The sequence below is a fragment of the Castor canadensis genome, chromosome 12, assembly GCF_047511655.1.
Source record: "Castor canadensis chromosome 12, mCasCan1.hap1v2, whole genome shotgun sequence".
NCBI classification, from domain to species: domain Eukaryota; kingdom Metazoa; phylum Chordata; class Mammalia; order Rodentia; family Castoridae; genus Castor; species Castor canadensis.
This window is the reverse complement of record NC_133397.1, coordinates 31,688,798-31,706,386: the sequence shown is the minus strand read 5'-3', so window position 1 is coordinate 31,706,386 and position 17,589 is coordinate 31,688,798. Positions and strand designations below refer to the sequence as shown.

Below are 17,589 nucleotides of genomic sequence, written 5' to 3'. Positions count from 1 at the left end.
CTAACATGGTATCTGTCCCAAAATGCTGTTTTCAAATAAAATGTTCTAGAACCCAGGAAATTTATTTCCCTTATAGTCATAAAAATTTCTCTCTTCAAAAGGTAAGGCATTTTCTTCCAGTGAAAGTATTACCAGAATCCTAGGCCAGTGGGTGGGGCCTGACTTCAAGGAATCCCAACAGACTTGGTCCAACCACTCACCCCAAAAATCAAATGGAAAAAGTATTATTGAAGTAGGAAAGGGATTTAATATTTAGTGTGACCTGGGAAGCACCAGGTGACCAGGCAGTCTCAGGCCATGTCTCCTGTGGTACTGACAAGAGCTTCTGGTTTGAATAGGTAAGGAACAAAAGCAGAGGACAGAGCTATACATAGTTAAGCAGTCCCAGTCAAACTGTGGTCATGTTGATCACTGTCTCAGGTCAGCTTCTGTGAGATCCTGCTAGCTCTGGAGTAGTTAGACCTCTTGGGGCAATTCAGTTTTCATCATGAGATGATTGCTCCTACAAAGTGGGGCAAAGGTCTGGTGACCTTGTTTCTCACAGCAGCTAAAGAAGCACCAAAGAACATACCAACCCTTATGACTAAGCCTGTGACCCCTGAGGTCTCACCTCAGCTATCTATTTGCTTGGGCTGAGTTGTCCGATTCCAACTCATCCAAAGGTCCAACTTTGAGTATTATTTTGCCCCCGTGAGTCTCAAACCACCCATGGTAAAATTGTACTAAAGTAGCACCAATTTCATAAGTCTGTTATGAAGTTTATTAAATCATTTGTAATCTTAGTGTGTGGTACCTGCAAGTGCTCAATGCCAGTGAACGACTACTTTATAGCTAGGTAATTATGCATAACTACAGTTAACTTCTTCACTGGCTAGCACTGGTTTAGAGAATCATAAATATAGTAAAAATGATTTTATTTTAGGATTAGGGAAAAAAATTTATCATAAGGAGAATGATGTAGAGAAGAGAATGGGAAAGAAATAAGAAAGGAACTGTATCCCCCTCCTCCCCAGTCGTCCAGTAGCCAGGTTCCCATGGTAGACCAGTTTTGTTGGTCTACAATGCCCGGAATGCTATTTTCCTTTCAGTCAACAAGTCTGCCTCCCCAGCATCATGTCTGCCATTCAGATGTGGGAAAGGGAATAGAGAATTGGAAAACTGCCAACTTCCTTTCTTAAGGACAGGACCCAGGAGTTGGACCATCCCTTAGGCTTACTTCCCACTAACCCCAGGGCCATACCAAGCTGCGAGGGATAGAAAAAGGAGAGAGTGGCTGCTGGGGAGACTGGGTAGAAAGTGGGAAACTCAAAGACCTTGACCAGCAGGGAACTGAGCCCAGAGAACTGGAGACAACACCACATTGTATCACCCCTCAGAAAGAAGCTCCCTTCTGTGACCCACACAGCTCTATCGTTAAGGAGGTAAAGAGGGACTTCCAAACCTATCGCACCAATAAGTGACAGATCACTGGAGCCTGATGCTCAGGATTCCCCCAAATCAGGCTCTTTAGCACCTCATTAAATTATCCCGTTGCCTCATTGCTTCCTATCATACTGAGAAGGATGTTTTGGAAAGCTGCCATCCATAAAGAAAACTAAAGTTTCATTCTGTGAATTGCTGATAGGAAAACTGCACATCTGAGTACATTAAATACCTATTTGTTAGATATTTAATGTCGATTAATCTTCTATTAGGAGATTTCATTCTTACTTTCATGGGGTGAGTTGTGTACTGGTAATGTAATCAGCTGTTGGTATAATAATTCCTGATCCGTTTTGCACCTGTGGTTTGCTTTTGGTCAGATGATATGCAAAAGGGGGGCAGGAATGGATGAGAATTAAGTGATTTCTTTTTCCTGTGAGTGGGAGGAGCCCTTTATTCTAGCTTCTGGAAGACTCCATTAAAAGCAGTTTCTGCACCTGTGTAATAGCAGCGTGGATTGATTGGCAGGCAGTTAGCATGGCTAAGTCCAAGTTTATTGAGTACATTGATGATGCTTTAGAAAAATCTAAAGAAACTGCACTTTCTCACTTATTTTTTACCTATCAGGGTGTTCCTTACCCAGTTACTATGTGCACCTCAGAAACCTTCCAAGCACTGGACACCTTTGAAGCCAGAAGTGATGACATCGTGCTAGCATCTTACCCAAAGTGTGGTAAATAACAAATCATTTCCTATGATTTTGCTCTTTTCATAGTGAGTAGGTTGGGGAGGGTGCAGGATAAAAGTCGGATGAAGGTGGCTCATCTCTGCAGGAAGCTAGCTGGAAATCAGTGAGAGGGCGGCCCGGGTGGTTAAGTGTGTAGACTGTAAAATCAACAACCAGAACTGTTAAATTAGGAATCTCAGTGTCTGAGGGAAAAGGTCTGGGTAGAAAGCCTATGGTGGGTATAGGAAGGAGGCAGATGGTGACACTGGAAAGATGAAACATGATGGTGGGAAATAGTAGTGATTTTCATCTTCATTTTTGACCAAAGACAAAAGCATGTACTCTGTATCATTCCTATGATGATTTCCATGTAATAGATTATTTTTCAGCGTCAAATGTCAATCCTGCAGTTTCTCAAATCATTTTTACAAAGGTCCTTCATCAATGGAGGAGATGACATTAAGACTCTAAATTATCCTATTTTACGCTGTCTGTTTTTTTGTTTGTTTGTTTTGCTTTGTTTTGTATTGTTTATTTTAAGAGTTTTCACAATGTAGCCATCTGGCCTGGAGCCTGTGTCGTCCTGCCTCAGCCTTTGTGCCGAGATTGCAGGGGTGCACCACTGTACCTGGGCTACGTACTATCCATCTACTTTCAACCCCTTCAGCTGTTGGTTAGTAAAGCCATTTTCATTTAATATTGATCTTTCTTTTATTCTGGGTTTTTATAAAAGTAAACTTATATACTTCTATAGGAAATACTCCTTAAGGTAAGATAATATATATGATACATAATAAACAGCCATTTCTATAGCATAACATTTTTTCGCTAAGAAACATATTCTAGATTGAAAAAGGAAGCTTTGTCTCTTACTTAGTAAAAGAGACACCTGAGCTAGGCATAGTGGTTCACACTTATAATCCCAGCACTCAGGAGGCTGAGGCAGGAAGATTGCAAGTTCAAGTCCAGCCTGGACTGTATAGCAAGACCCTGTTGTAAAAAAAAAGAAAATGAAAAACAATCATTCAATCAATAAAAGAGATATCTGAGAAATAAGAACTTGAATTTTAGACTAGTCATTTCAAACACAGAAGAACTAAATGTACACATCACGGAATGGCTGTAGATTTTAATTTTTATATGTTAAAATATATATCAATTATATCAAAACTTCTTTTTTTTTTTTTTGTGGTACCAAGGTTTGAACTCAGGGCCTACACCTTGAACCATTTCACCAGCCCTTTTCTGTGATGGGTTTTTTCAAGATAGGGTCTCTTGAACTATTTGCCCAGGCTGGCTTCAAACCTCCATCCTCTTGATCTCTGCCTCTTAAGCACCTAGGATTACAGGTATGAGCTACCAGTACCTGGCATATCAAGACTTCTTAATGAGCTTTTATTTTCTGCTTTTACTTATAGGTTCAAATTGGATTCTCCATATTGTCAGTGAATTAATATTTGCTATTTCTAAGAAAAAATATGAATATTCAGAATTCCCAGTTCTTGAATGTGGAGATGCAGAAAAATATCAGGTTAGTACAAATAGCCTTTAAAGTTATCACCAGAGTTCTAGGCCACAGGCCCAAGTCCAGGGGTTCCACATGTCAGGTCCAGCCACTCACCCCAAATACCAAATAAAGAGACAAGTAGTGGTAAAGGGCAGAGAAAAGAGACTTACTGTGGCGGGGCACGGAGGTACCTGGGGGGGTGGGACATGACAGGCAAAGTGAGCCCTTCAGCCCATCTTCAGGGTACAGACATGGCCTTCACGTTTAAATAGAGAGAGAACTGGTGGCAGGGATGAAAGGTATGCATAACTACTTAACAGGCCAGGTCACAGGTGTGGTCTGTTGATTACAGGTTAGGTCTGGGGGTCACAGGCATGGACTACTGGTCAGAGGTGGTCCAGTTGCTCATGATCTCAGGATTAGTCAGATGAGGCCTTGTTACAATAAGAAGTCATTGTTGTCTGGCAGGAGATAGCTTCTTCTCCCATCACAGATGTTTATCCATCAGTCCTGTTCTTCCTAGATTCCAACGTAACTGCAGGAGATAATGGTTCAGGTCAAATGGAGATAGAGATGTCAGGCTTATATTCTGCTTTTAGTTACCCTGCGACTATTTACAGGGTAATGTCCACATGAGGATATTACATGGGTAGTGCCCAAATGAGGAGTCAGTGTATTTTAGCAAACGCAGTTCTTAAGTATCTGTTTGTAAACTTAGAGCAAGTTATCATGGGAAGGCTGTCTTCCATTTTGGAGATTCTTCAGTGTTGAGTTTAGAAGTATAATATTACTAATTACTGTAATTGATACGTGTTTACCATGTCCTCAGTACTTTGCAGGTATTATCTCATTTTTATCACCATTTCACAAATGTTGAAACTGTTAGAGACTTGCCCAAGATCAAGGGGATAATAAATGCCAGAGTCAAGTTTTGAACCCAGGTTTCTAATTTGAACTCCTAACGCCTACACTGTACAGCCATCTTCATTATTATTCCTTTTAAGCAGAAAGAAAAGTAAGATGAGACACTTCAGAAAATGAAATGAAAACAAAAAGTCTTACTCTCTGAAGACACAGACATGGGCAGGACACTCGTCTTTTCCAAGAGACATTGTTTTTTGTTTCCTTGTCTCAATTGTGACTCTGGTGTATGTGTGTGTGTGAGGGATGAGAAATGACCAAGTAGCTAAGCGAGTGAGTCGCTGATGTGGGCTGAAGGTGCTAACTGGTCACCGTACCTGTTATTACTCAGTTATCACAAATTATCACTCACCTTCCCAGTAGAAGGGGGGACTTGGGTGTTCTGCTCCCTGCCCAGGGAAGATAAGAAAAAGGTGAGAGGGAGGCTGCGTCCCAGGAACAGGAGGACATGAAAGAACAGGAGGACAGGAGAGAGGAAGCGTCACACCCACCCTTGACACCTCAGAGTACAGAGAGGAGGGGAGGCTGTATTTTGGGGAACCACAGCCTCAGTAAAACTTTCATAAGTGTCTCCCAGAAAGACTCCCAACAGGTAGACAGCTTTGTTACTATGAAGAAAGGCACTGGATTGGGACACAGGGAGCTGTTTCTGGAAAGTGATTGAGATAGTTAGCATGATGACAAATACAAATTTGAAGCTTGGAACCTAGGGGGACAAAAGCCCATTTCTATGGACTGGGCAAAAGAAATAGAAAAACCCTACAGAGAATGAGGGAAATGTTCAGGGACTTGGAGAAGGGGGGTGGGGGACGCCAAGGGCTGAATCCTGGACGTGGCTGGCAGCCAGGGAACCTCGGGAGGCCTCAGCCAGGTGAGTAGTCACATCAGGGCCTCGGGTCCCACACCTGGGAGGGTCATCTGTGCTCAAGCAGTCACGATGGAGGCTCAGTCAGCACAGGCTCAGGCCTGCAGTCAGGATGGGAGGACGGGAGCTTTAAGAAGCTTTTCCTGAGGTAAGAAATGGAGGAACAGATGACAAGCCCCATTGACTTCTCCTTTTCCGGGTTTTTGTTTCTACTAGCAAGAGTGTGTAACAACACCTCCAGAAGTGATCTTTCCAAATTCTCTCTTAATAGCTTTTCCATCTTATATCTTATTCTTTACCTTGCCCTTTGACCTTCCTTATTGCATTTGCCTGTTACATGTTACTGAGATAAACAGTTTTCTCTTATGATTGAAATATGGTTTGGGATGCTGACTGGTAAGTTTTCGTATTATTTATGGAATCATTTCTCCTGGAAAGTCTGTCTTAATTTTTGAAAAAGTGACCTCAAATAAAACTTTGTAATGTAAGCCATTTATAAAGTATGAACATTCTGTGCTGTTGCTTATGGATATGGGGATGAGGTTTTATTCCTGACCGAGTTTTTCAACATGCCAATACTTCACTCTGAGCTTAAGTACCTCTCTTTCCCCTCATAGAAAACATGGTGCTCCTGTTCCTCAGCTGGGGATCTCGCTTTTTAGGCAGCTCTTTTAGTGTGAATGTAAAGCAAAGATTGCCTGATTCGAGATCCTTGCATTCTAAGTCTCAGCTGTAATTATGAATGACATACGTGTACTTTCTGTTAAAGGAATTTCCAGTTTTAGTAAAAAGCTAGACATTATTTTTGAAGACAAGGGAGTCTTCTAGAAGCATCGAAACTAACTTCAAAATGTTGAACAAAGTGAATGAGACATAGGATTCTAGGTCCAAACATGTCTGGAAAATGTTTTAACTTGGTATAGTATAGTATAGTATTTTGGGTTTTGATATACACAATTTATCACAACTATTTGTTTTTTCTTCAGCTATGTTAAAAGACTTTTTGTATTTTAATTATAATTTCGTAATGTCTAGAAACAAGATATTTTTTATTCAATGTGACGTTTATTTATTTATTTATTCATTGGCAATACTGGGGCTTGAACTCAGGGCCTCACACTTGCCAGGCAGGCACTCTACCACTTAAGCCACTCCACCAACCTTTTTTGTGTTGGGTATTTTTTGCAATGGGGTCTTGCTATTTGCCCTGGGCTGGCTTTGAAGAGTGATCTGTCTGGTCTCTGCCTCCTGAGTAGCTAGGATTACAGGTGTGAGCCACCAGGCCCAGCTTATGCCTTTTATTTTTAAGTGGAAATCAATGAGAAGATAAGTTCCACTTAATAGTAATTCAATTTCTAGAAAACTTTTCTAGAATGCACAGTTTCCTTAAACAAGATGTGTCTGTCGTCAGTCTTTCACATTGCTTCCAGTTTAGGTATACCATACATGTTCATGAACACAGCATTTTATTCGTACCCAGTTTTGAGGTAGTTAACTTCATTTTCTCCTTGGATGAGTTTCAAACCTTCTAGTGACTTTATTATTGCTCATGGGGTGTTGAGTGATTTTTTTGGTTATGTAGTTTAGTATAAACAGCTCTCTATACCTTAATCTGAAAATTACTACCTGTGAGATTTTGCACAAAGCATTTAAAACCTCAAAGTCTGGTCTTAATCTCTAAAATGAGGGTTCTGATATCTACCCGAAAGAACTCGTGAACATAAAAGTATTTCAAATACTAAAAAGTACAGTTTGGTAGAAATCAGATATTGTCACTACTAATCACTACTACTACTTTGGACCCATACAATTGATTTAAATTGATTTTTATTTTTTATATTTTTTTGTCCCATCGCTTTTAGAGCTTTCACTAAATTTTTACAGAACAATTGGCTATCGGCATCTACTCATCATTTTATCACTTGAAATGAATAGTTATATTGTACCTAGACCAAGTACTGAGTGACCTCTATAAATGTCACTCAATTGAAGAATTGGTATTCCACATGACAGATTCTACAGGGCAGATTTTAAGTTAAAACTTTTTACCATGGCAGGTTGAATAGAAACCTTCATCTTAAAAGTTATCAGTAGAAATAGACAGCAGGAAAAGAATCAGTCACCTTATAGTCCTCATACCGACAAAAATTTCATTAAAGGCATTTCTAAGACATTTAAGTGACACTGTGGACTTTCAGATTCTCTTAGGATATTTCATTGCATGGAAATTTAGATGATAAACCAAAAATAGAGCTAGATGTTGAAAAAGAATTTGCAAGAACTATGAGAAGACTTGAATATTTCAGTTTAAGACCTTGAATGTAGAAGATTTCCAAATTGTGAACAGTGAATTGCAGATTATGAACTGTCCTGAATGAAGTAGATCTGATATGATTGTCAGGACATGTAAAAAAACATTTTTAAGTGGCAAAAAGGTTGGGAAGATCTTGGGAAGCAGGATCCATCAAGGAAGTTCATGATCTTCACTGATTTATTTATTTATGATTTCTTATTACTCATCCAGAAAAATTAGAGGGGAAGCAGGAGGAGAACAAAGTAGTGATAGCTTGAAGGTACCATTTAGATACTAACTTTAGAGGTGACTCACCACACACATGCACACACTGTGACTTTTCACTTCTATTTGTGTATATTTTTAAGAGAATGAAACAGTTTCCATCTCCAAGGATTTTGACAACTCACCTTCATTATGACAAGTTACCTGCATCCATCTTTAAGAACAAAGCCAAGGTGAGTGTCTTTTCCTACTGGCACTAGAATTTCAAAATTTTATGTGTAGATATTGACTCTTTTTTTCCCCCTTGTGCTGGGGATCAAACCCAGGGCCTCACACATGCTAGACAAGTGCTCCACCACTGAGTTACATCCCCAACTCTAGTTATTGGCTCTTTGAAGTATGTGGTGAGTTTGCGCTTCATCATAAAATTGTGATGCAAGTGAACTGTGACATTTTGTTGTGTCTGTCTTTAGATATATTTGCCTTGGGCTAGGGGTATGGCTCAAGTGGGAGAGCACCTGCCTAGGTATATTTGCTGTGGTTGTACTCAAGTCAAGTGAAAAATATTTTAACTAGGCTATAAAACATATACATAGAAGCGAAGATACAGTATCTTATAATCTGTTTTGCAATTAATACATTGAAGAATCCTACTAGGCTATTTAGAGTGTTTAACAAAAGAATTCAGATGATTCAAACCCCAGTATCACCAAACAAAAACAAACAAGAATATAGCCTAGTTAAGCTTAGCATTTTCCTTTGGTTCTTTTTGATAAGCACTATTTGCCTGAGATCTGAAACAATTTTATTTATGAATTTCACATATAACAACAAACTTCATGTCATCCATACAGAACTTACATGGTGCTTTAACTACTCTTGTCATTTGGTTAAAAATCTTGTTTCATTAGTCAGAATTAATATATTTCCTATTATGGCTAAGTTTTTACTCAGTCCTTTTTGTTTTCTGTCCCTGGTCTTCTCCAGTTTCATTCCTTATTTCTTGGTGCTTCTTTGTCTCACAAGGAAAGGATTAGAGTGAGTAAAGGTCAAGATTTATGGCCAGGAATGGTAGTACATACCTGTAATCCCAGCTGCTCAGGAGGCAGAGATCAGGAGGATTGTTCGAGCTACAAAGGCAAAAAGTTAGCAAAATGCATTTCAACAAACAAGCTGGAGATGGTAGTGTTCACTTGTTATCTAAGTTACAGAAGAGGCATAGGTAGAGGATCCCGGTCTGAGGCTGATCCCCAGGGAAAAATGCAAGACCCTATCTGAAGAAATAACTAAAGCAAAAAGGATGGGAGTATGGCTCAGGTGGTAGACCCACCTTGCAAGCACAAGGCCCTGAGTTCAAATAGCCAGTACTGAAAAAAAGAAAGATTTAAATTTTGAAAGCATCAAAGAAGAATAGGAGAATAGTGACAAAAAAGCAAAGAAAGGCAAAGGAGGAATCAGTTAACTGTCAATGGCAAGAGGTAGGAAGGACAAAGAAGAAAGGAAGAGGAAGAAGGGGGACATCAGGGAAGCAGTGGCTTTGTAGCCCTGTGGCCCTGGTGCAAGAATTCTAGGAGCTTAGAATTGGAAACCCCTTAGAGATTGTCTGCTGCAACTCCCACCAGGTGTTTGAATTCCACTGAGTGGCTTTCTGGAGCAAGACTCAGATCTCCAATTATAAGAGAACTCCTTGATCCCCTGAGCCAGCTTTGTACAGCTGCTAGACAGCTGTTCTTTATATTGAGAATCTACAGATCTGGAAATAACATATAATCAATCCTTTAACATATACCTTCCCCCTGGTTAATGCAGTTAACATAATCACAAATCTAGATTCTCTCTCTCGATGACTCTACAAGAAACAGCTGAAGTAACTCATAAAGCATTTGGATTTGGAGCACACAGGCTTTCCAATAGGGTACCACTTTCACAAGACTACAAGGGCAAGAAAAGAGTCTCAGGCTAAGAGTGGATGCTGGGGTTATGAACACGCTCCAGCCAACTGGCCCTTGCAGTTCAGACCTCTGTCTTTCTGAAATTATAAGCTGCTGTGAGTCAGAGCAGCTCATGAGTGGTAGTGAAAGCCTCAGATATAAAACTTTCAAGTGATAAAAATCTGCTCTATTTGGACTTGGGGGAGGGTGAGTAAGTGAATCAGAGCGCAAGGCAAGGCTCCGGCCCACTTTTATCTGTTCAGTTTCATCCTTTTGCATTACTTTGTCGCTTTAGATGCACAGGTGTTTGGGGATCCCAATTCCCTTTTGGTTTCAGCTCATCTACTAATGTGATAAGGATAGCTCCGTTATCTTTACCTGAATCACTCACTCCTTAACTTGTTAGCTGTGGTCCTCCCCAGGATAAAAACCTCCAGGCAGTTATTAATTATTTAGCCTCCTTTGCATTGAGTGCCCAGTTTTATATGCCAAATTGCTCCTGCTTCCTGCTTAACTCTTCCATTCTTTGTAGAAGAGATCAAAAGCAACTTGATCTTCTCAACTAGAAATCATGCCCCAAAAATCCTTCTTAGAGGACCTATGTTGCCCCCTGCTGGTTCCTCCTTTCTGTGGCCTCAAATCTATTTCATCAATTGGAGAAGCTTCTCCCCAAAGGAGGTCAAGATCAACAAATCTGAACTTTGCGAATCCCTATCTTCCCCCTTTCTGAAAGTGAAATGACTTCTGCCTGTTTGTAGTTGCCTGGTTTGGTCAGTGTTATCCCAGGATTCTCAGAGCTTAGTAACACGTTCAGTAATGTCCTCTCTAAGTGTCCTCAGAGGGAAATAGCCTCAGACCACAGCCTGAACTCAGGGGACAGCCATGCACTCCGCTGCAGTCTGTCAGCTCCCTTCAGTTTCAGTCTACTCTTTACAATGTTTATTTCACACTTTACACCCAAAGGATCGCTTTGGTGGGAGGAGAAGACAGATACGACACGCAAATCCGAAGCTCTGTTTCACCTGCATCAGCCACGAGCTCACACCTCCTCCAAACCTCATTTTTGTGACCCTTTAACATTATTTTGCATTTTATCTAGAAGTTTCACCTTTCAGATTGTTCTCTTGTGCCTGTTATAAAGAACTTGCTGATTTTCTTTTTTGTATTTTCTACATGTACATTTTTGTTGCCTAACTTCATTATTAGCTAAAACCCTCTCTTACATCCATCTTCTTTTCTTGTCTTCCTCCCCTTTCCCCAGACTTCCCCAGGAGTAATTTTCTTACTGTCACTCTTTCTTCTAGAGTAACACAGTTATGTAATATGCAAGTGGACACAATGCCATGGCTCTCCCTTTCACTTTTCCAAAGTCCCAAACATAGACCTACATAAATAATTTCGTTTTTGTTCCCTAGATATTGGTGTTATTTCGAAACCCTAAAGATACAGCAGCATCTTTTTTCTATTTCCACAACAATGTCCCAGATATTCCAAGTTACGCCTCATGGGATGAATTCTTCAGACAGTTCATGAAGGGACAAGGTATGGCTGTTGGCAAAAGACTTCTATTTACTTCAACAGATGATCACGTGAATATGAAAATTCAAATGTGTTTTAGGGTGTAGAAAGAAATAATAAGCTAAAAGTTCCATTTAAATGAAGGTTTTTTGCATATAGCTCTCGGCATCCAGCAGTTAAGGCATTACTGGTTTAAAAATTAACCTTTACAGTTGTTGACTGCGAGTATTGAGTGGCCACAGAACATATGTGGGACAAAGATACCTTTCATAGACTCTTGTACAAAAGTACTTCCAGTTAGTTTCCTTTAAGTCACTCTATTACATGCTGATTAAAAACAAAAACAAAAAAAGTTTAAAAAACAAAAAGAGAGAGAGGCCTGAGCAATGTAAGATGTTTGTTTGCCAAAAAGGAAAACAGCATGATCAAGTGCCCGTGGTCCCACTGCTTCTAAGTGGCAGTGATTCTCCATCCATTAGTATAGTGGTCAGAGATCAATAAATACCTTGGGTTTTTTTGTGTGTGTTTTTTTAATTGGATTTTTTAAATTCATATGTGTATACAATGCTTGGGTCATTTCTCCTCCCTTCCCCCAGCCCTTCCCTTATCCTTCCCCTTACCCCCCTTACCCCTCGCTACCCGGCAGAAACTATTTTGCCCTTATCTCTAATTTTGTTGTAGAGAGAGTATAAACAGTAATAGGAAGGACCAAGGGTTTTTGCTAGTTGAGATAAGGATAGCTATACAGGGAGTTGACTCACATTGATTTCCTGTGCATGTGTGTTACCTTCTAGGTTAATTCTTTTTGAACTAACCTTTTCTCTAGTTCTTGGTCCCCTTCTCCTATTGGCCTCAGTTGCTTTAAAGTATCTGCTGTAGTTTCTCTGCGTTGAGGGCAACAAATGCAATCTAGTTTTTTAGGTGTCTTACCTATCCTCAGACCTTCCTTGTGTGCTCTCGCTTTATCATGTGATCAAAGTCCAATCCCCTTGTTGTGTTTGCCCTTGATCTAATGTCCACATATGAGGGAGAACATATGATTTTTGGTCTTTTGGGCCAGGCTAACCTCACTCAGAATGATGTTCTCCAAGTCCATCCATTTACCAGAGAATGATAACATTTCGTTCTTCTTCATGGCTGCATAAAATTCCATTGTGTATAGATACCATATTTTCTTGATCCATTCATCAGTAGTGGGGCATCTTGGCTGTTTCCATAACTTAGCAATAAACATGGGTATGCAGGTGCCTCTGGAGTAACCTGTGTCACATTCTTTTGGGTATATCCCCAAGAGTGAATACCTTGTTTTATGAGAGGCTTTTTTTGAGTCTTTCCAGTGTTGTAGAAGGAAGAATTAACACCAGATGAGCCTGGTGTCACTCTAAGAGGACAATTTTTCTAACAAACTTTGTTTTGCTATTATATTTATTTATTTATTTATTATATTTAATGTGGACAACATGATGTTTTAATAATATACACATAGTGAAATGATTTTTACAATTAAGCAAATCAACATATCCATCATGTCACATATCCATGATGTCACATAGCTACCCTTTTTGTGTATGTAGCGAGCATTTTCAGTCTACAATAAATATTAGTAACCAGAGCGTTCAAGATGATCATTAGATCTCTAGACTTATTGATAACTCAGTAATGCAAAACTATATCACTGCAAGTCTTGTACTCTTTGACCTACACCTCCCTGTTTCCTCTTGGAAAATGCCATTCTACTGTCTGTCTGTCTGTATTTTTTTTTGAAAAGTGAGATCATGCAGTATTTTTTTCTGTTTCTGGCTTCTTTCAATTAGCATAATGTCCTCCAGTTTCATTCACATTGTTGCAAATAACAGTATCTCACTTGAAAGCTGAATAATATTCTATAATATTCCACTGTCTGTACACCACAATTTGGAAAGCCTCCCCCCACTTTTTTTGTTTCTGGCAGTACTGGGCTTTGAATTCAATGCCTCACGCTTGCTAGGCAGACACTCTATTGCTTGAGCCAGTTTGCTAGCCCTTGTTTTGTGTTGGGTATTTTTGAGATAGTCTTGAGAACTATTCACATGGGCTGTCTTTGAACCGTGATCCTCCTGATCTCTGCCTTCTGAGTGGCTATGATAACAGGTGTGAGCCACCAGCACCCAGCCTGGAAAGGCCCTTTTAAAAGGTGATCAGCACAACAAATTCCACAACATTCCACATGCGTGGACACTGGGTATAATACTGGCTCACAAGAGAAGATTAAATATTGAGATTGGGGCATAGCAGAAAGAAAAGCCCATAGAAGATGCTTACAAAGCACCACTAAGAATGTTCTAGTTTGCTAAGATTGTATAGAGACAGGTAAGGCAAACCTGAAACATCACTCCATTAATAACACAAGGTAACAATTGATGATGAGAAATTCACTATCAGTGGGACAATCTATTTTAGGAAATCTTTGTCACCCTGTCTATTGTTTCAGCCTAAGTACTTGATTGGCAATAATAAGACGTGGCAGTGATAACTTGGATTGAATTTCTTAAATTCTATATAGAGGCAGCTGACTGTACCAGAAAATATAAAGGATCTGGAATGAGAAGACCTTGTTTGGGCTTTATCATTTATTATTACATATTAATCATTGATATTAAATAAGATACAATAACTCCCACTTATTGAGCAGTTATTCATGTTATGCACTGTGACAAATTTAATTTAAATTCTCATAAGAACCTATGAGGATAATATTATTATCATCCCTATTTCATTAAGAAGTAAATAGAGGAGAGGAAAGGTCGTAGAGCCCTTGAGTAGCAGAGCTAAAACTTCAACCCAGGTTAAAATCACCTGCTACCTATGTGCCTTCCACCACCAATTTGATCTCTCTGAATTTTGTTTTTCTTAACCAGAAAGTGAAGGTATGCATACATCCTCTGGAGGTGAGACAGCATGAACTTTCTTTGACAGCACCAACTCTCAAAGTCAGACTGACTTTGAATGATGACAATGCCATGACTTACTAATGGTGTGGCCTTAGCCACACACACTTAGCTTCTCTGGTTTTCTATTTCTGCATCATCAGAGTGGGAATAAGAATTGTACCTATGACATTGAGTTGTTTTATACTTGGTGTACTTGTTGTTAGTAGTGCTTTAATCTTTAATTGCTCTGATGAAAGAATAAAAAAATATGTGCTTCAATTAAGAATTTGTTTGAAAGAACAGAAAACCTGGCTCTAGTGGCCTGGTCAGGTTGATTTTTGTTTTCTTCTCTTAGGAGTCAGAAGGCAGACGACTGCTTCAGCAGCCCAGGGAAATGTGGGTACCACCTCTGGTATTCCCTTGACCACTCTCATACTTTTTTGCAATATATTCTCATATTAGCTACTGTCCTTCTAAGGAGCTCCTCCAACTCTTGAAGAAGCAGATAGCAATAGTTTTGTCTTAGCTCAAGACACAGTACTTTTGTCAGAAACCTCCCAGCAAATCCTACTGGTGTTTCACTGGCCAGAACCTGTCATGTGGACAATCACAGGGCTCAGGGAGGCAGCAAAGCAGGGCATACATTCTCAGGATTGGCCTCGATTCAAATAATCAGGGTTTGGTTAGCAGTGAAGAAGTGGACATATTGAGTATTCCTGGGGAGGCCATGACAAACTGCCTGCATCAATGCAAGGGCTTTATGGCAATGATAATAATCAATTCTGTCATTAATAATAATAATAATGGCTACCATTTATTGAGTGGTACTATGAAACAGGAACTGTTTTAGGCATTTGATGTGTGCTAATTCATGTAAGCCTCATAACGACCCCGTTTCACACATGAGAAAGCTAAGGGATGGAGGTTTAAGTTGTAGCTTAAAGTCACACAGCACGCACACAGCTGCTGTGACTAAAGTCAAGAGTTGCACCATCTGGTGTGGCAGCCACCAGACATGTGTGGCAGCCACCAGACATATGTGGCAACTGCAATCTTGAAATGTGGCTGGAGTAATTGACAAGGTGAATTTTTAGTTTTATTTAATTTTAATTAATTGAAATTTAAAGTAAAAGTGGATACTAAATTCAGTTATTGGAAAGCTTTTAATTAAGTTCTTAATAAGTTTGGTGTGTGAATATGCTCTTTTAACTATAAGTTTCATAAAATCTAAATACACACCAAGTAGTTCCAACAAAAGTTTAGCATCCAACTTGAGAGTCTATATATATATGTAAAATACCCACCAATTTTGAAGACTCAGAATATAAAAAATAATGTGTCTTGTATTGTTAATTTTTTTTGTTGATTACATGTTAGAATAATGATATTTTGGGAAATATTAAAACATTAAAATTAATTTTACCTGTTTCTTTTTTAAATCACATATATAGTTTACATTTCTGTTGAACAATACTATTCTAGATTATGTCTTTCTCATCATTCTTTCTGCCACATTAATTCTTTCTGAATTAATTCTGCCACTTTAAGGAATGTCTGCTAGTTTTTATTAAATCATTTTCACAAATTTCTCAGTTGTGTTTTTTATGGGAGAAGTTCAAAAAGATAAGAAAATGAATAAAAATGGACAACAGGATCAGTTTATACCACCTCTTTGAGAGCAAGGATTTGTAGTAATTTATAAGCAGATCTTGTTTGACCATATACACATGTGTATGCTTTATATTTCACAGCATAAGATAACTACCATTTTTACCTCAGCCATGTAAAACAACTTACATAAGTTCTTTCCTCCATGTTTTTAGTTTCTTGGGGAAGCTATTTTGATTTTGCAATTAGTTGGAACAAGCACCTTGATGATGAAAATGTTAAGTTCATATTATATGAAGACCTGAAAGAGGTGAGACTATAATTACTATTAATAATTATTAATATCAAAATTAAGATTTATTATAAACTATATCATGTGTAAACTTAACAATGTCTTCTTGTATAAACAAATGGTCTTCAGTTTTAAAAATGCCAGATATGCAAAACAGTAATAGAAAAAACCAACCAATCACAAATGCTTAGCTTGTTTACTTAATAGAAATAAAATAATGCCTGACAACTTAGTAGTAACTACTTTGTTTTCCCTTTCTGATGGATAGTCCAAATTAATAATGGAAAACCAATAGGTAAGTCTCAGTTGATTTAATTGAACATGCATTTGGTTGTGTATTGATTTTTCCAAGTAATGTTCTTTTAAAAATTGTTAATTTGCTTAACAAACATGGAGTGAATGATTGCTCAGCACTGTCTTAGGTTCAGGTGATACATCAGTGATCTGACAGATGAAGTTCACTACCCTGGGGAAGTTTAGGTTCTAGCTGAAGAAGTCAGGGAGACAGAAAGATGAATAACAAATGCAATAAAAATTTAGATGTATTGTAGTATGTGAGAAACAAGAAATAGCTGGTTAAAAATTGGAAATGCCAGTGCATGGCAGATCAGAGTGCTGAATAAATCCCTCTATAAAATAAGGTGGTCAGGGGACTACCCACCACAGGGATGTGATTTGAGCAAACACATGAAGGGGGCGAGGGAGAAAAGCAAGTAAGTAGCTGGGGGACAAGCTTTCTAGGCAGAGGAAACCAACTGAAGCAGAGGCCCTGAGGCAGGTGCCTGTGAGGAGGGGAGTGAGAAAGAGAAGTCATTAGGGGAAGCAGGACTGTGGGGGAAATCAGGGGTTTTTTACATTAAGATATGAAAAGGTCAAGCAGGCAGTTGCATATAAATGTCATGAATAGGAAGACAGAGAGAGAGAGAGAGAGAGTTATGGGCTATAGATAAAATTTGGGACTCATTGACACCTACATGTATTTAAAGTCACGAGATTACTACCTAGGTATATATATAGAGAAAAGATGATGACCAAGGACTGGGTCCTGGAAATCTGCAATATAAAGAATTTGGGGGAAAAGAGGAGAAATCAGCAAATGAGACTGAGGAGTGGCTAGTGAGGTGGGAGGGACACCAGAGTCCTGAATCCCCACTGAAGAAAGTGTGTTAATGAGACTTCTGTCTCAAAGTGTGTCAAATGCTCCCTAATCTGAGTTACCGCCAGCTTCCTGTGACATTCTTATCAAAGGCAAGTACAATTTCATCCATGCTTTCTGTTCATAGGAAGCATGAAGGAACATTCTACATTAGTCTTTTCTTCTAGTTTAGGGTATTTTTGAATATCAGAGTTGTCCCAGATGCTAATAATTAT

At 39.0% G+C, this 17,589-nt stretch overlaps 1 protein-coding gene across 1 annotated transcript in view; it reads left to right on the top strand.

The window, feature by feature from the left end:
* The first annotated feature begins 1,959 nt into the window (after window positions 1–1,959).
* The window catches only part of Sult6b1 (sulfotransferase family 6B member 1), a 28,186-nt gene continuing 12,556 nt past the window's right edge, over window positions 1,960–17,589 (top strand). The window contains exons 1-5 of the mRNA XM_020167131.2: window positions 1,960–2,155; window positions 3,568–3,680; window positions 8,104–8,193; window positions 11,307–11,433; window positions 16,142–16,236. Of these exons, the coding sequence (XP_020022720.1) occupies window positions 1,960–2,155; window positions 3,568–3,680; window positions 8,104–8,193; window positions 11,307–11,433; window positions 16,142–16,236 (621 nt within the window). The remainder of the gene's footprint in view (window positions 2,156–3,567; window positions 3,681–8,103; window positions 8,194–11,306; window positions 11,434–16,141; window positions 16,237–17,589) is intronic.